Source organism: Trachurus trachurus (genome assembly GCF_905171665.1).
Source record: "Trachurus trachurus genome assembly, chromosome: 19".
NCBI lineage: Eukaryota > Metazoa > Chordata > Actinopteri > Carangiformes > Carangidae > Trachurus > Trachurus trachurus.
The window spans coordinates 22,166,184-22,186,125 of NC_139913.1; the positions used below are offsets into that span (position 1 = coordinate 22,166,184).

A 19,942-nucleotide genomic window follows, 5' to 3' on the forward strand; every position below is an offset into this window, starting at 1 on the left:
CACAACTAAATGTTGTTGTTAGCTCAGTCAGTAGCCGGACTGTGAGCTAAACCTTGATCTGGATCGATCGAGCTCTGCCATGTTGAATCTCTCCGTTATAAGTCCCTTTTTTATTTTTCCGCTATAATGATGTGATAATATATTGACACCGCTGACCAATTGCCGCTCGGCAGTGTGCACGCTGTCCAGAGACGGGGATGGATGGGATGGAGCATCATCCAGCATCACATGCCGCTGTACCTGCTCCGCTCCAACATGGACCAGTGTTTGGCCCTGACGTCAGCCGTTACCGCCCTGCCTGCAGTGTCGGTGCCTGTACAGATGATGATGGAGACGGGAGAAGCGGCCTCGCCGTGGTGAATCCCATCCGGAGCGGGAATTAAAAGACGCAACGAAGACCAGGACAACTTATCCCCGAAACTTTTTTTTTTACGGATGGGGACACCGAACCGTTCCCCTTTCACATCTGGCTCACCGAAAGATGCTCCGCGGCGGCGGCGCGCAGCCAGGCGGCAGGGAGCGGCGGGCTGAGCCGCTCCGCTCCGGTCGGGGGGTTCCTCCTCGGTTTGGCTGCGCTCCTGCAGCGTCCTCGCTCACCGTGGAGGCGATCTAACCGGGTAGACATCAACAGGGTAAACACACCGCCGACGCGACCCGTTTCCGACTGACATCGGCGTGGATTTTTGGCTGAGCGGAGGTGAAGGAAATACCTTTAAAAGGGTGGAGCTGCGGTTTCTTTAATAAATGATGAGGAATTCCGCGCGTCACTCTCCGCCTAATTGTGAAAGGCTGATTTGATGTTTATACCTGACAGACATTGTTTGCCCACCGATAGTCAAACCTCAGCGCCTTGTGTTTTTGTGCATACAGCCACAGCTCGTGTTATTTGACCGGAGCGACTCGGCTGTGGTGATGATGATGATGATGATGATGATGATGATGGCTGCTGGCTGGTGCGGGATGAGCCCAGGCTGCCCCGGTAGCGGCTCTCCATGGAGCCTGTTTATGCAATCCGACGCAGTGTTGCAAGTGGGCTGATCCGATCCTCTCCCCTATAGACTGTCTCCATATGATATGATCCCCAGAACTGCCCGGCCTTTGTGTTAGTGTGAGATATGCTCAGGCCTTGTGTGGAACACCAGAAAGTGAAGGAGCTGTCATTACGCGGGGACGAAGCGATGCTCTGAATATATATATTTTTAAAAAGTGCGGGGGGGAGAGAGAGAGAAAGAGAGAGCTCATCTCTTTTGGATTTAAGTCGTGTAAAGCCAGGGGACAGCCACCGGAGCCACCATGTCGAAAGTTGTCAGTAACAAGGAGAAGAAATCCTTCAGCAAGAGGCTGTTCCGGAGGAGCTCGGTGCGCTCCGTGGGCAGCTTCATGAACAGAGTTCTCCGGACTCTGTCCACTCTGTCTCATTTTGGCACCGAGGAGCAGGCCGCCGAGGACGAGAAGGACGACTCAACTCTGATCCCGACCACCACGGGGGGGTCAGTCCCGTCCGACGACAGCGACTGCGGGGGGTTCGCCTTCGGGGACAAGGTGCCCGGTGTGGCCGGGCTGAAGAACCACGGAAACACCTGCTTCATGAACGCTATCTTACAGTGCCTGAGCAACACCGAGCTGTTCGCAGAGTACCTGGCTCTGGAGCAGTTCAAAGGAGGAGGGGGAGGAGGAGGAGGAGGAGGAGGAGCAGGAGGAGCAGGAGGAGACACAACCACCACCACCACCACCGGTAACAACGAGAAGGCCAAGTCCAACGGGGTGCTGCTGGTCCAGAAGAGGCTGAGCCAGCCGCACGAGGCCGGGGAGGTGACGGAGCAGCTGTCCGGCCTGGTCCGGGCTCTCTGGACCTTTGAGTACACACCTCAGCACAGCAGAGACTTCAAGGTAAGAGGGAGGGCTCAGCTCCTGCTGCTAAAGCATGATAATCACATCATAAAAACATATGAGGTGCCTGTTTTATATTGACATATAACACACTCAAGTTCCATCACTTAATCTGCTTTTATTGCAGGAGATAGTTCACACATCCTGAGTCTTCATCTTTTCACACTTATTGATTTTTTGCTCCTCTTCTCTCTTCAGGTCAGTTTTTTTTGTTTACATTTTTCAGTCTGACTCTGAGCAGAAAGTCACCAGAGTTAAGAGTTTTGGTGCATTAGTACAGCTCCAGGTTGTTTTCTACCTTAAACTGAATTATTTTGTTCAATGTAATTATCTGACAATACTATCAACAGGAAATACAAATGGTTGGGCCTCACTGGTCATTCTTAAAGCAGAAGTAAGCAGAATATTTGTGTTAATGTAAGTCTTAAATAGTTATATCTTCCGACAGCAATCACTTATATAGAGTGTTTGGTCTGAAACACGGGTCTGTCAGTCACTCTGCTCTGCTGTAAGCCGAGGAGAAAACTTTCCCTGTATCCTACAACCTTTATCCAATGAGGAGAGAGAACGGCATAAAGGGGCGGTCCTCTCTGTGTGTGCAGCCAAGGGATGCGCGTGAATGTGGTGACGTAGGGACGAGGACCAATAGATCCATGACGAGGGCGGGGACTGCTAACTCCATCTGCTGACAGAAAGTTAGCCAAAACCACCGGATCGCTTACTTCTGCTTTAAATATGAATTTGTCTATTTGATATCATATCATCACTTGATTTGTCAGTATAGCCCACTTGAAAACAGGGGCAGATGCAGTGATGAAGTGGCAGCACTGAATGGTTTACTTGTCAACAAGCCTCTGGGTCTTATCAGTGTGGACTGATCTGTAACTAAGAAAAAATACAATTTAATGTAATACGTATACGTAAATCGAGTATTTTTGGTCTGTTGTCAAGTGCCAGTTGACGTACAGGAGTCACAGCTCTGCTCACAGTGGTGACTGTACTAACAATCATCCTTTTATAGGAGAGTGAATCATAATGGAAGAGGCGAAGTCAGTTTTCCTGGACTTAAACTCCTTTCTTTAAAAGGCTCTTTGAGCTGCTCAGCTGATTGTTGTCTCCAAGAGCTGAGCTGTAATAAAACTCACGTTTTTTTTTAAATGCTTGACTGTCTGTCCCACACTCATCAGCTCTTGTTTCCAGCCTCATCTGTTGTTTCAGCGTTTTGACTCCTAAACAGCGCTTAAAAAATGTGCCGATCACAACCACAAAGGTTTGGTTTGTTCTTTGCAGCAGGGACTATTATGTGTGTGTCTTTTTTTTTAATGTCTGATAAGCTATTTTCTACTTTCAGAAGTTCAAACTGCACGATGGAGAGGGACCAGATTGAACAGGGCCATACAACACTTTGCTTATTCTTTAGAGTGTTACTATTTCTGTCCATTTCTTTCTGCCTTGGTTGCCAGCCAGAGTACAAACTGTCTGATTGGATATAGATTATTCTCTTCAGAGTGAGAGGCCTTGAATATGTTTAACTGTGTAGGGAGATTAAATACAGCTCAGGTACATCAGGTGCTTTGAAAAGAAACATTCAATTAGAGTTGGATTTGAAACATTTTTGTCCCCAAGTAGCCTCTGTTGTTTTTGGATATAATATAACCTTCTATTGCAGACAGGAGAGATTTGACTGAGTCCTTCTCAAATATCTAAAAAGATCAAATATTTTAATGGATTGAAAACACTTTGCTCTCCAACTTATACATCACAAACTGAAATGCTGCTAATTGTACTTTAGCAAAGCATGCTATAGTTTTGTGGTGTGTGTACTTTACTGCTCAGCATGCACATGTGACGCTTTTGTGCCTCTTCCCTCTGACCACAATCTGAGCCTAAACTGAGAGCACTTAAAGATCGTTTGGGAGACATCCGTAACAACAACACCGGGGAATCATTCGCTTTGCCTCAGAATCCATTTTCTCTCCAAAAGAAATAGGTTAGAGGATAATGTTGTTGTTCAGCACCCAAACTGCCGAAGAGCATGATCCACACAAACTCTCATAGATAATTAGGAGAGACGTTTATCAATGATGAATGCTTCATTTCATAATGTGATTGATGGTAAAACAAATCCGACATGATGGCGATCTGTAAACACCACACAGCAACTGACCCCAATGTTTGATATAATGATAGGACTTTTTAATATATTCTGTAGATCTTTATCACAGGATTGATAAATGATGAACATAATCAATCTTTTATCAATAAAAGTACTACTCATAAGATAGAATGATGGTTTTTATTAGCACAACTGTTGAGAGTTGAAATTTGGAAGGAATAATCAGTTTCTCCCCACACTCTTGCTGTGTAAGATATACATATCTGATATAGCTCAAAAGACCCTTGTTATACTAATGTGATAATGATATATTACATTTTAGCTCTTGCTAAATATGTGTCTGCAAGTGTTTACTGTGGTTATTGGTTCAAAATTCATTTTTTTAATGTATAAATGTAAAATATTTTGTTGTTGGTGCCTAAAAAGACAGTCTTGAAAGCTGCATAGGCTAAATTAAACATGTTTTTCGTGTCAGTGTAGATATTCTGATCAGCTTCCTGTCAAATCACTTTCTAGATAAGAAGAGAAACACACACCATAGTGGACACAAGTCCCCTCTAGTCTACAGTTTAGGTTTAGTTTAAGTGGCAAGGGCAATGTCACAAATCAGTACACAAAAGTATGCAAAATCATTTTGATTGCATAGAACAACTAAAGGTTACTTCTCAGACACCAGTCATAATCTCTTCTCAACAGCCTTCATATGAGAAATGTTTCATGTATAGTCTGACAATTCATTGGGCACACAATTTATGTCAGTTTCAGAGGGATATTAAAAACAATGCATTATTAATATTCACTCTGCATTTGACTGAAACGCTTTGTGTTTCAGTGAAATTTCATTTCGCTCAGTGTCTCCATCTCGTGTGTTTTCGCCTTAAAATTGTCTCATAATCGTATCAGTCTGCTGAGGCTGGCTTGGGATCTAGTTTCATAAACAGACCTTTACTTAAAGAGAGGCTCGGTGGTGGAGCCGCAGAAGGGAAGGCCGGCTCTTTGTTTGCATCACACTTTGTACAAATTGCAGCCGCTGCCTCGGTAATGCCTTCAAAATGAGTGTCCCATGGGAGCGGCAGGGACGGTGCAGGACGCTCGGTCCCCCTCATATCTTTGACCTTGTGTGACATTTGATAGCTGCTGGTGAGCAGAGGTGACTTTATGGCTGCCTGCCTTGGTGGCTCTCTGTAGAGTACACGCTGCTGTCATCTCCGATGGCTAATTGTTAGTGAGGTTAAGCTGTCGATTTTCAGCCTGTGTCCTGGTTTTAAAAAGCTTCTCTGTGCCTGCCTCTCAAACATCACCACCACCTCCACTGACCTTTAGCATTGTGCTGATCATCATGGTCAAACACACTGAATATTTTATGATCAGCCCACTCACTTGCACTACTAAACCATCTTTGTTTTTGGAGCAATGCGCACAAAAGCTAATTTGTTTATTGGTCTTCTTTCTGTATTATCTGCTGCAGAATGTGGTGTCCAAGAGTGCCCTTCAGTTCAGGGGTAACTCCCAGCACGACGCCCAGGAATTCCTCCTTTGGCTGCTGGATAGAGTTCATGAAGACCTCAATCACATCGTCCACCCTGAGAGCAGACCCCCCCGGAAGGTAAACAGAGACTTATCACACAGTTTTCTGTATTCAGCCGTAGATCTGTCAAAATGTGGACATTATCAATGGTTGTTTTGACCAGCGTTGTCCCAATTCGGTTGATTGATTTCAATAAGCTGTTCCACTGCTGTCCTTCAATGTGAATCATACAGTGATCTGTGTCTCTCTTATATTTGTAGCCTCCAGTAGAAGAAGAAAATCCCCCTGAAGGATCTCCACTACCAGCACCTGGCTCTTTTGTACAGGAGCTGTTTCAGGCACAATACAGGTGACATTTAATTTTTGCTGGCATAAATCAGAATCTATTCATACTATGTATACTATGTATCCACGCACACAAAATTCTAATTATCTGAAAATCAATATCAACATGTTTTAGTGCTTGAAAAGTCTGCAACATTCTTGTCTAAGTCAAGGAAAACTGCAAAACTGACATATGATGAAATATTCTGAAGTCTCTAAAGGTTATTGTTATATATTTTTATTATATATTTTATAAGAGCAAATAACAGAACTTGTTGTAAACATGTATACTAAATACAGAAATCTGCGTGATTACACTTTCAGGGTGAGGTCTTTTTCTACCTCCTGTATATTTCTGTTAGAGTATGATTTATATCTCTGATGTGAAATATAATGCACCAGTAATAATACATGACACTGTAGGCCCACAGATCATGGTTATACGCAGCCCACCCCTGGGTAATATACCTCTTGGTGAGACGTCAGCGAAGAAGTAGATGTCACTCTCATATCTGTACAATAAATATGAAGCCATAAGAAGCAGCTGGTTAGCTCATCTTAGCTTAGCTTAGCTTAGCACAAAGACCAGATCAGAGGAAAACAGTCAGATCAGACCAAAACTAGCAACAGCCACCTTCCAGTGCTTTGAAAAGTTGCGAACACATAGGATATTGTGTGTTTAATGTGTACACTTGTTAGGCTACAGTAATTTAAAATGACAGGTTGTGGATTTACAGCAGTTTATGTGCAGTGTGTAAACTAGGATCAGTGACAGGAGTGCTGCTGTCACTGTTAACTTCATAGGCAAACAGTGGAGACACAGTAAAATCACAGTGTGTTTTTCTCACACTATGAACTAAATATGTACATTTCTGACTGAGCCAGGTTGGCTGTTTCCACCTGCTGCTGTATGTACTGCTATGAGAGAGGTACAACTGTTTCATCTAACTCTCAGCACTGAACTAAAGGTACACTAACAGTACTCCAGAGCCTGATTGCTTTGTTGTCATCATGTCTGTGTAGGTCTTCCCTGACTTGCCCTCACTGCCAGAAACAGAGCAACACCTTTGATCCTTTTCTCTGCATCTCACTGCCAATCCCGGTACCTCACACACGGTAAGGAGGATCTGAATCTAGTGTATGAGTAAGACGAAATAATAAATAAATAATGTTAGACAAGTAACAATCTGATCCCGGCATTAAAAATAGTGTCAAACATAGCCTCGACAAACACTATGAAAGCTCTGACAGGAGGGCTAAAATTAGAGGATGCCATCTATCTTTGTAACTTTGTCAGTTCAGCCGTGGCTATGAAACAGCCAATTAATTTCAATCTGTCTTGTGTTTGCAGGCCACTGTATGTGACAGTGGTGTACCAAGGAAAGTGCTCCCACTGTATGAGAGTCGGGGTGGCGGTGCCTCTCTCTGGCACTGTGTCCAGGCTGAGACAAGCTGTGGCCCAGGAGACCAAAATCCCAACCGAACAGGTGCTGCCTTCTTTGAAACCTCCTCATTTTTCAGCGCATTTATGTATCGAAAAAAGAGGATTGCTAGATTTACTTTCCACCAATTAATCTACAACTCTACACTCTGTGGTTGTTCCCCTGTCTCTGCCTCAGATTGTCCTCACAGAGATGTACTTTGACGGCTTTCATCGCTCCTTCTGTGATGACGATGACGACCTTGAGATCATTCAGGAGAGTGACTCCATCTTTGCCTTCGAGACACCTGAGCTGTTCAGACCAGAACAGATTCGCTCCAAGCGAGGCGGTATAACATCCTGTGTACCCCCCCATAAAGAAATTAGTTTAGCTCTTTGTCTTGCTACGGCAGTAGGAGTGGAGATTAGATTAGAAATTGACTCATATTGAAGAAATGCTTCATTTAGGAAGCTGCTACACTGTTTCTCCAAAGCAGTATGTGGTTTTCACTTTTTTTTTTTAAATGTGTGTGTTTCTTTTAGGGAGCCCACATGCAAATCTCAACCAGAACAACTTGAAGTACGGCACAGATAATAACAGGATATCCCCACAAATACAAGAGCCTACAACAACACCACCGCAGAGTCCTAATAAGAACAGCGGGCAGGCTGAGAAGATCGTCCTGTTAGTGTGTAACAGGGCCTGTGCTGGACAGCAAGGACGCAGGTACGTTAATGAGCATAAATGTGTAATAGAGCTCCATCATTAAAGGGATAGTTCAACATTTTGGCAAATTGGCCCATTGCCATAATCCCTATAGTCATAGCAGTAGGTTCGTTACTTTAAAATTGTCGGTGTAAGCTGTTTTTAGAACAGCGGAGCAGAGCCGTGAGCTGCTCAGAGCTGCACTACGGAGGCTAATGGGATTTCTTGGTTTCCCTCATCAAACTCATCAAATACACAATCCAACAACTCCAAAACGCTTTCGTGGACAAGTTGTGAAATTAGCTTACACCGACAAATAAAGGTAACGAACCTACTGCTATTGACTATAGCGATTATGGCAATGGGCCAATTTGCCAAAATGTTGAACTATCCCTTTAAACATCAAACTCCAAACAATTGTTCAATCTGCTTTTACTTTTCCTGCAGGTTTGGTAATCCATTTATTCTGTATCTGGAGCGCACGGTGACCTGGGATGTCCTTCAGAAGGAGATCCTGGAGAAGATGCAGCATCTTCTGCGCCCTGGGGTCTGTGTGCAGGTAAAGACTCATAACATGCTCTTATCTACACAGACCCATTGAATTTAATCATTATGCTTACATGGTACATTCTATAATACCTTGCTCCTGCTGCTCTGTAGGTCGGGCCCTTCACTTTGCGTGTGGTAGGCGTGGTTGGAATCACGTATCTCCTGCCTCAGGAGGAGCAGCCGCTCTGCCATCCCTCTGTGGAGAGGTAATCTCCCTTTTTACCACAAGGGGGGGTGTTAGCTCTCTCGAGTAGTCATTACATAAATCCTAACAGTGTGTTCAATGCACTTGAAGTTGATTGAAGAGCTACAGTATGTAGGCTGACTCCTCAGTGGTATTGATGTTAGAATATGTATAACACCTTGTCTGCTTTTTATGGATTCTCCTCCTAGGAGATGTTAACCTCTGTGACTGCTGCATGGATTTTTTAAATGGAGGGAATGAGAAAAAATGACTTTTGCTTCATTACTTACAAGAAGAAAAAATAGATAAATCATTGAAGTTTGACCTAGTATAGTGCCTACTTGCCTGTTATTTATTGTGTGTCAGAAAGTTTTTATTTTTTACTCTAGGGTCTATTAAAACCAGCCAGCATCCAATGTGCAATTTCAAAACACACTTTTCAAACAATTTGTATTAGTGGCTCAATGTGACAGTCTCAAACTGAAACTTCAGTTTATTCTCAACAGCTTTTCTAGGTTATCATTATAATTATGTAGGAGTATCAGCTATATGACGAAGATAGGAAGTATAATGCGGTGTTCTCTCGATCTCATTTTAACAGGGCGTTCAAGTCTTGTGGTCCTGGAGGGCCACCTCATGTGAAAATCGTGGTTGAATGGGACAAAGAGACTAAAGACTAGTAAGTGAGCCCCTTGGATTTTTGAAAGTGTTATTTGTTGTATCTTCTCTCAGTGCTGTGCATTTTGACACAGATACATGTCATGTTTGAAGTTTCTATGTGATCCCTGAGAGACTTGTGCCATGTTATGCCTGCAGTCTGTTCAAAAGAACTGAGGATGAATACATCCCAGATGCTGAGAGCGTGCGTCAAGCAAAGGAGCAGCACCTTCAGCCTCAGACGTGCTCACTCGCCCAGTGCTTTCAACTCTACACCAAAGAGGAGCAGGTAGGCTGAGACATGGGATCATGTAGTCAGGGAGAACATCACTGTTACTGAGTACATTTTATGGATGAAAAGACGTTTTTGTCAAGTGTTTCATTCTTTGCTGCATGCTAACATTCAATGCTTCAGTCTGTTTATCCTTAATGCAGTTTTGTGGAGTGGTAGGATGAGTAAAAACAACAAACATGACAGTAGAATTATATTTTTTCCATGTTTTTTCTTTGTGATATTGTTCAGGAAATGTTAAAAATTACATCAGTTGATATATTTTTATTGCACAAAAACATATTAACAGACAAAGAACACAACAGCAGAAGAGAACATGAGCTGGACATTCATTTCTCTGTGTTACCGTGGTACCAGTGACTCTAATAACTGATATTTGATTTTCAGCTGGCTCCTGATGACGCCTGGCGATGTCCACACTGTAAGCAGCTCCAGCAGGGCAGCATCAAGCTCAGTCTGTGGACTCTGCCTGACATCCTCATACTGCACCTGAAGCGCTTCAGACAGGTACTCACTCACACATGAAGGCGCCACAATGGTCAGATCTGTAAAAGTAGAAAAAAAAGGGTAACACTTTATTTGACGTCTATCTCTATAACGCATTATAACCATACTTATAATGAGTTATAATGCAGTTCTAGCACTGTATAATTATAGTTATAAACACTCATAAATGATCATAATGCTTTATAACAATAATCACAACACACTATAAAGCATTTTATCATGACTTATAAGGCCAGGTATTATAACAGATTATAATTGTTAGTAACTCACTGACAATGCCCACATCAATAATACATTATAAATATAGTTTAGTGTTATAATTTGCTTATAAACGTGTATAACTATCATTATTAACACTCATAAATGATCATAAGGCTGTGTAACAATAAGCATAACACATTATAGAGCATTATAACGCTATTGTAATATAAGCCACTATAAAATGCTCGTGTTATGCTTATTGTTATAAAGCCTTATGATCATTTATGAGGGTTTATAACTATAGTTATACAGTGCTATAACTGCATTATAACTCATTATAAGTATGGTTATAATGCGTTATAGAGATAGGCGTCAAATAAAGTGTTACCAAAAAAAGAATTATAAAGTGCATCTCTGTGTCATCACAACTGCTTCTAAAGGAACTTACTGTGTCGTGTCCTTCAGGACGGGGATCGACGGATGAAGATGCAGAACATGGTGAAGTTCCCGCTCATGGGCATGGACATGGCGCCCCATATGGTGAAGAGGAGCCAGAGCAGCTGGAGTCTCCCCTCCCACTGGTCGCCATGGAGACGGCCTTATGGGTTGGGCCGTGATCCAGAGGACTACCTGTACGATCTGTATGCAGTGTGTAACCATCATGGGACCATGCAGGGAGGACATTACACAGGTAACACCATGCTCAACTATCTGTAGAAAGTTGTGGTAACACTTTATTTGACGCCTATCTCTATAATGCATCATAACCATACTTTTAATGAGTTATAATGCAGTTATAACACTGTATAACTATAGTTATAAACACTCATAAATGATCATAATGCTTTATAACAATAATCAAAACACACTATAAAGCATTTTATCATGACTTATAAGGTCAGGTATTATAATACGTTATAATTGTTAGTAACTCTCTGACAATGCCCACATCGATAATGTATTATAAATATAGTTATAATGTGTTATAATTGGCTTATAAACGTGTATAACTATCATTATAAACACTCATAAATTAAACTATTATAATACTTGACCTTATAAGCCATTATACAATGCTCTATGATGTGTTATGATTATTGTTATAAAGCATTATTATCATTTATGAGTGTTTATAACTATAGTTATACAGTGCGATAACTGCATTATAACTCATTATAAGTATGGTTATAATGCGTTATAGAGACAGGTGTCAAATAAAGTGGTACCAAAGTTGTTTCCATGAAAATATTGATCACATTTTATTGCATTGTGTCTTGTAGCTCACTGTAAGAACTCCATTGATGGACAGTGGTACTGCTTTGATGATAGCGATGTTCATCCCATGTCTGAAGATGAAGTGTGCAAGCAGACTGGTTATATCTTGTTTTATCAAAGACGTGCCACAATTCCTTCCTGGTCTGCCAACAGCTCTGTGGGAGGTACTTTTTTTTTTATTGATATTCGGCTCTACACTCTCTTTCATACTGTACGTATTTGGGTGCTTTCTATGGAATACAAAGCAGATGATCATCTACTATCTGTTTGGGTGTTTAGGATCTACCAGTTCCTCTTTGTGTGAGCACTGGATAAGTCGACTGATGGGTAGCCGACCCCCGAGCCAAGCCTCCTCCGGCTCCTCCAGGCGCACCTCGCTGGCCTCCCTCTCCGAGTCCGCTGAGTTTACTGGAGAACGGAGCGAGGATGACGGTGAGGGACGGCCCATTGCTCAGATGGTTTCAAAACATGAATATTTTCTTCAATCAGTCAATCATATCTATTACACCCGGTTTGCCTGTTCACCTGCTGGCTTTAATCAACATCCCTTGTTCTTTTTTTTAGTTTTTTAGTATGTTTTTATTTGACTTGTATTACAAGTATTTTAAACTATTTATTGCACTCTCCGCACTTTCTTTTTTTACTCTTTTCTTTCTTAAAATATGTGTGCCATTATTACTACTGTAGTGTATGTATTGTGTATGTATGTATTGCAAGTACAAAGCAGCTGTTTCGACGCCACTTGCCCAAGACAAATTTCGCTTTCGGGACAAATAAAGTTTATTTGATTTGATTAGATTTTGATTTTGATAAATATTTTCTTGAAGAATCTAATATTGGTTTGTATCTTTCTACAACCCAGGTTTATCAAGTCGCCCAGCAGTGAGAGGCATGCAAAGGCAAACTTTCTCCTCGAGGTCTTCAATTGCCAGTCCACTGGTGCTCAGTGAAAATGGCACCAAACCAACCTGGTCCCACTCCGCTAAGCTCCAACTCCGCTCCAACTCTCCTTCACGCTTCTCCCTGGAATCCCACTCCTCCTCCCCGACTTTGGAGAGGATAGGAGAGGTGGTTGATAGCAAAATATCAACCTCCTGCTTCGCTGGGTCACCTAAGCCAGACAAACTGTCGGGGGGCAAGTCAGTCCTCGCAGCTTCGGATAGTAATCCTGGCAGTAAGAGGCTGATAGAACAGGTCCATTCAAAGGCCGTGGCGCAGGCGGAGCAGAGGAGCTCTGTCCAGGCCGGGGATAACAACAATGTAATCGCTGCTTCTGAACAGGTTAGTCCTCGACATGGGGCGGCCGCAAAAGAGGCCAAACAGAGAAATGGAGCGGCAGATAGCGCTGGCGCCAAAAGGACCTCAGCAAAGACAGGGATAGAGGGCGAGAGGAGTCCCAAGAAACGTCCAGCCACTTCTTCGACGTCATCCAGCTCTCTGTCCCCTGCGTCCCCGGCCGTGGACAAGTCCCCGTCTCGAACGCAGACCAAGGCTGCAGCATCAGCATCAAACCCCAAGGACAAAGGCGACGGACCTCCTAAAACCGGCAAGGCCGCTTCCTCGAGAGCGGCGACCCCGTCCAAAAAAGGCTCGTCTCAAACCCCGGAGGTGCTACGTCCCGATTCGGCCCAACAGAAGAAGGCCGCTTCTCCAGGATTACAAAGCTCAAATCCTCCGAAAAGGACATTACCCAGAGGCGGAGGCGAGAAAAGCTCAGCCTCCGCAAGGACTAGAGCAGCAGAGAGGAGCACCAGCCGTGAATCGTCACGGGCCAATCCGGTGTCAGAGAGAAAGGTCAGCCATGGAGGACCTCCCTCCAGGTCGAACGCCGGCAGTAAAAACGATGGCAGGTCGAGTCGGGCGGCGGAGAACAAGGCAGCGGCCCGGAACTCCAGTAGCAGCTCGTCCATGGCGAGTCTCCGCTCCTCCAGCGTGGGTGTTTCATCTGCCAGCGCAGCCCCACCGTCAAAGGGACCTCGCAGGAACAGTAAGACAGAGGACAAAGGTCTGTCCTTCTTCAAAACTGCTCTTAGGCCCAAAGAGACACGCAAGTCGGCCGATGGTGGGAAATCAGGCGCCGGAGAAGCCAAAGGAAGTCCGGAGGATGGTGCCGGAGATGCAGTTAAAGACGGAGTCCCGAGCAGGAAAAGCCAGAACGTGGCATCAGACGCTCAGACTAATGTGACCACAGCCAAAGACAAGGAATCCTCCAAGGCGTCAGCCACCACGAAGCATTCACTGCTGCCCTCCACAAAGTCCAAGCTTTCTGGAGCAGAAACAACCACCCAGTCCTCCTCCAACTCTAAAGACCCTCCGAAGAAAGAGCCTGCTAAAAAGACAATGCAGTCCAGAAAAATCCCCATCAGCTCTACTCAAACTAGCCAGAGGTCCAAGTGATGTTCTGTTGAGGACCCGATAACAATCTCTCAAGTGCAGCTCTGAGGTGCTTTACCATCAAACTAGGCCGAGTGTCTGACCAACATCTTTAAAGCACCTGTAGCTTTTCAGTGGTTACTGAATACCAGCTGCCATACTGGACACCTACTGTCCACATTGTTAAATAGTTATTTAGGAATGGATTTTAACAAAGCACTTTGTATGGATTGCATTGATTTTGAGGAATATTATACTGTATTGTAAATAAGCATGGACTGCACATGTATTGAAAAATGATTGCCTTGTTCTGTCTGTAGCATAGTTGGGAGAAGTACATCTCAGTAGGAGGTGGAAATAAAAGTGACTTTGCACAAGATGGAGAGCAAGTATAATGGTGGAAAGAAACTTTTGAGATATACAGTATCAAACATGGACTACTCAGTCGCCAAAGGAAGTTTACGGGCAATTTTTAACATGTTGATGCAGTGAAACGATGAATTATTTCCAAAAATCTTTATGTACAGCTCTCCTTCAGTATCGAGAGCCATATGTCAACAACAAACATCAGTGCCTCAGATAATCATAGTGGAGTATTTAATCGAAATTGTATAACTGCAGATGTTGGTAAATTTATAATTCAATTTTAATATTTATTAAGCACTGAAAATGTAATTTCAAGTAAAACACAATTAAGCCTATTTAACCTGAACTGCTGTTTACATATGCTCCTTGATGTAGTTATTGTGCAACAGCCTTTAAGAAGTATTTCTCTGCAGCCAAAATCAGACTGTCACGGAGAGAGGCCGGGGGGAGAAGTGCAGGAACGAAGCATGTGTCATTGGTGTTAAATGTCTGGAGCCCTTGGTTTGTAATAATTCTTCAATGTTTGTGTTTTATTTACCAGTAAATAATCTGTTCCCCTCTCAAGACAACCACCCTCCCAACCCAACCCAACCCAACCCAAACCACCCACCACCACCTCTGCCCTCCAGCTGCTGATGCCAACACTTACCTGCTGTGCCCATGGGGAGGGATCGGCCTCCTCAAACTGCCAGACATCTCCAAACATTCCTCCCAGACGAACACAGGGTTAGTGTAAAAAGCCACTATACGCGCACAGACAAAAAAACATAATTCAGAGACAGCTGGGTTTCTTTTGCCTTTCGTCCGAACACCGTACATGTACATAGAGCGTTCCGGTGCGTGTGAGTCAGTCCATCTTCCGTCTGTCACGTGGCATCACAGCTTGTGCACATCTTTAGCTTGCATTGACGAGTAGATTAACACTGAGCGCACTGACATAGACTGAAGAAAAGAGATCACCGTTCATTAAGTATATGACAGTTGTTGCATGATAAATCGCTTATGCATGCACTTAACTATGCAAGCAGACTCTTGCTAATGCCCACACTGAGTATGTAGAAGTGCTACTCTTGGATGTGTATATATTTCTAACTGTATATTTTTCCAGATGCCAGCATCAGAGAGCATGTTAAGGCATACTTTATTAAAGCTTTGTTTGCACATTTCTTCAAATCAATATACATTTTGTATGAATGATAAGTATTGCTCATTCACCCTCTCAAAGTAAATCGACTCACTTGCAAATTAATGTTTTCTGTATTGTATTCATTTGTCTCACATCCCCTTCCCCTCACAAATCCAACTTTAAACTGATTTTAAAAAGAAAAGAAAACATTTTGTATGGGTTTTTGGCAACGAAACATTGCTGCAGTTTATAACGTGTGGTATAACTGTCATGTATCATCTGTAGCGGTATGAGTCTTACCTGAGAAATTCAAATGACCAGTAGATCTAATAATACGCGGCTCATTTTCTGGTCCTGTATATGTACGTTTTGTCGGGTTATGCTGGGACACTTCAATACAATATGCTGCCATGATGACCTCAGTCTTCTGCTTTTGTCTGAAGATCCATAAAAGCAACAATGTGCAATATATCCTCTAAAATCTGTTGCTCTGATTTTACATTTTATATGATGAAACCTTTAAAACGTAATGATATTACAACAGATGATCTTACTGTATATAATGCCATCTTGAATTTTACACTGTGACCGATCGCACTTGAAGGCATCATTGACTAAATTTGTAAATGAAGTCCCCACCAAATAGAAATTGATAAACAGTTAAACCTAACAATTATAGATCTACAGATCTACTAAGTGTCACATTAAAGGAGGAGTGTGCTTCATTTGCCCTTGCAGCTGGACCATAAACTACTTTACAGCCTTCTGGCACATGGTGCAGAATAAATCTAAATATTATCTTCAGTGCCTGGTGGCTACAGTGTGTCGATACTGTGGCTTTACACCCAACACATGCAGTATACAAACCCACTTACAGTATGTCACATCAACTTTAAAGTGAAATCTTGCAGTGTTGACGATATAAAGAGGGATGTATGCATCTAGTCAAATGCTACAAGGAGTTATTTATTTTCACAAATGCATGAGAACAACCTTTTTATTTTTCCATTTATATTCTGTGGCATAATGTAATTTTTTGACATGTACTGTGTTCGTCTTTTTGGAGGGGGGGGGTAGCAGCGTGTGTTGGCATTGATTTAGCAATGCAAGACAGACGTCAACAAAATAAAAAAATATAATGTCATAAAATAAAATTTTGTCCACATATGTAGCTCTGGGTGATTTGTTTCTGCATTTCCAGATGGTGTGCTGCTGCTGCCTCTCTGTTGCTCCACTTGGTGGTGCTCAGTGTTTGTCTGAAAGCCCCCAGTAAACTGAGACATAATGAGCTGGGATGATAAAGCGGCGCTCAACATGAATTTGTCCATGAGAAATGCCCTTCAGTTTGAACTTGTGGGATTATTAAGATATATAGTAGCGTCAGATCTAATGCTGTCAGTGACAGAGATGATATGTTATTAAACTACAGCACCATCATTTATTTAGAGCTGATTCGATTGTGGTTTTATTAGTTTGGCCCAAGGCTGGGCATATTAAGTGTTAATGCTGCCTCTTTGTCTTTCTGTTCTTGTAATTTTGTAGAGCAGTCATCAGTTTTGGGAATTACATTTTCACCCTCTCACACTTCTCACCTCTTGTGTTGTCTGATAAGTGATGAAATTTTAAAAAATGCCCTGTGGTGTGATGGGGCTGCAACATGCTTCTTCTCCCAGCATGCAGCAGCAGGAGGTGGAAGGCTCCGCATTGTGTATCCTATCGAGATCGTGCATTTGTTTGCTATTCTAAAGGAAAATACGATGTTGCGTAATAATAATAAAAAATGAATGCATGTATGTAATTAGAAAATTCACAGACTGCAGCCCGGCACAAGCTCATTCTGTAAGGGAGCCAGGCTACTCTAGTGCTGAGATCAATAATCATTTGCCAATTGTATCGGTTCCAAGAGAACATCATTAGCAAGACCTCAGTGGAGAATCCAGCAACTTTTATCTGGATTTAACACACAAATCGCAACATTACCCCTCTTGACTCCTCAATATAATGCATCTCACACGCTGTAATTAGTTTATATGTTTTGCTTTTGCTGCATTAATGTGTTTGATGCATTGTAGAGATGCAATCTAATCTTATTGATCAATGCAATCTTGGTATCTCCTGGGGCCAAATTCGATCCCTAATGCTTCTGCTAAGTCTCCATTTTGAGAAAGTCCTGTCTCTGGATGGATGGAGAGGACGAGCAGGATTTTCATGATTAGCTTTCACTTTTTCTCTGCTTGCTGTTTGGTTGGATCAATGCATTGAGTGCTGTGGTGAAGGCGACATGCAGGGGTGGCCGCAAAATCATAAACACCTTCATAACACAGTCTAACACTTCCACAGGACAATACGATCCAGTAGCTCTGAGGCTCTGAAGGCATTGGACCAATAATAACATTGTTTTACAAAGGAGGACAGTATCTTAAATCATATTCTAAAACAATATACATTACATATTACATTATAGATTACATCACATACACATACATCACAAATTAGCATTGCTGCCACTATGATACAAATTCAGCATGAGAGCACAATATTAATATTTGTTTCAGGGCAATTTAATTGGATCTCATTGTAACGCCACCATGTGATATATTTACATGAATGATATTTTACTACAATGGACTCTTTCTGTCAATAATCCTGTCCTAGAAGCTACAGGTGGTGAAACCCCATGAGAATTATGGGTCATTTTAGATCAGACCTAAGCATCTCATAAGCACCCACACACTCATCCACGCTGATAAAAAACAAACAAACCCAAAAAATAGATGTAAGACTTTGCCGACGCAAAGAAAACTTTGAAAAAGCTAGTGTTAGCAGCTGAGTTGAATACACCTCAAGTCAGATGTGTTGGTATTTATAGATCAGAGAGAATTCAGAAGTTCTTCTCAGTGTGAGAAAGAAAGAGGAAAAAAATCCTTTTCAGTGAGTGGTGTGTTAATTTTTGTGTTTTCTTCAGCAAAATCAAACAACGTTGTTTTTCCAGTTTCATTCAAGAATTATCTTAGAATTAGAAATCTATAATGAGACTATGTATCTGTTCAAAGACTGAAGATCACGTTCATTCTCTGAATTCATACTGACAATCCACCATGGCTCTGATCAGTAGGCCCAAAGGTTTTGATGTGCTTCGTCTGGTAAAACCAATATCTTATAATGTTGGCTAATATTAGCACACTTTACATGTCCTGTATGTAAGGAAAAAAACCAAGTCATCTTCTCCTTGTAACACTGTCATTCCTCATTTTAGCTTGAAGCCCATAGCCACCGACAGTGACTGTTATATAAAAGGCTGTGGCTGGACAGGAGGCCCAGCCTGAGTGACATGTGTCTACACAAGAGGCGTTCAGGTACAGCTCTGAGATTTTGAGATGTCCTTTTGTGTTTGGAAGTGCTTAAAGCCCAGTGTCACCATAGACTGTATGAGAGTGACAATATGGTGATGTGTGTTTGTAATCATATATAATTATCTAAAATATCTAAAAAGTGACTAATTAGCATTAAAATTATAATCTAATTCACTGTCTTTAATTCTTTAACAGCTGAAGTGAGATTTTCAATTAACATTTGTGCATTGGTATGGATAAAATGTAGTGTGTGTGTGTGTGTGTGTGTGTGTGTGTGTGTGTGTGTGTGTGTGTGTGTGTGTGTGGGGGTGTGGGTGTGTGTGTGTGGACCATTAGTCAAAGTGGCTGATGTTAGCCGCCAGTTTTCATTATGTTAAATCCACACTGAGGGAACTCTAGGAGGAAACTGTAGTAATAATTAAAACGACTTCACTTGTCATAAAAATCCTAATAAGAGAACATAGAAAGATCTCATGAACCTAAATGAGGGAGTTTTGTATTTTTCCCAGTTAATTATTGATGAACACGGCTTCTAAAAAAACCCCCAAAACTTTATTCTATATGAAACATTTTTTTTGTCTCTTTGTTGGTCACTGTCAGTGATTAAAAATGTAAGATCAGAATTCTTTTGTTATTATCTGGTCTGTTCATTTTATCATCTTAACATGTCATTTTTTTGCCATCACACTAAGCACCAAACTGTACATGACTAAATGTATTCTCAACGCAAGCCCCTCCCCACCCCCCCGCTGGATGGCAAACAAATTCAATTATTCAGTTGTTTCAGGAGCGAGCATGTCAGTTATTTCTCTTCTCTTGAGTTCAGTGATGCAGTACTTTAGTTCCCTTTTAATTGGAGATGAAAAATCTAGCAAGCCTTGAGTGCAGGCGGAGAGAGAGCGCTGCTTTTTAGGCAATGCAATATACATAACGTGTCATGTGGGACATCCATGGTTGAATTACATAACCCTGAGCAGTGAGTGGTGCCTTGAAAACAACTTTAACACCCAAGGAGACCGTGCTGTTGTTGGCTGATGAGAGGCAACTTCCATGAACTGTCAGGATTAGTCCTCAC

General features: G+C 42.3%; 1 protein-coding gene across 1 annotated transcript; it reads left to right on the top strand.

Annotated features, from left to right (window-relative positions):
• Nucleotides 1-1,293: 1,293 nt before the first annotated feature.
• On the top strand, nt 1,294-14,046 carry LOC311002620 (ubiquitin carboxyl-terminal hydrolase 31-like; the record flags this gene model as incomplete). Its single annotated transcript, XM_083994034.1, has 16 exons — nt 1,294-1,890; nt 5,475-5,612; nt 5,795-5,883; nt 6,882-6,974; nt 7,210-7,345; nt 7,478-7,628; nt 7,822-8,005; nt 8,432-8,543; nt 8,645-8,739; nt 9,319-9,396; nt 9,534-9,663; nt 10,054-10,173; nt 10,840-11,065; nt 11,655-11,813; nt 11,929-12,081; nt 12,512-14,046. 16 exons carry the CDS (start codon nt 1,294-1,296, stop codon nt 14,044-14,046), a joined length of 3,996 nt encoding a protein of 1,331 aa, XP_083850160.1.
• Between the last annotated feature and the right edge of the window lie 5,896 nt (nt 14,047-19,942).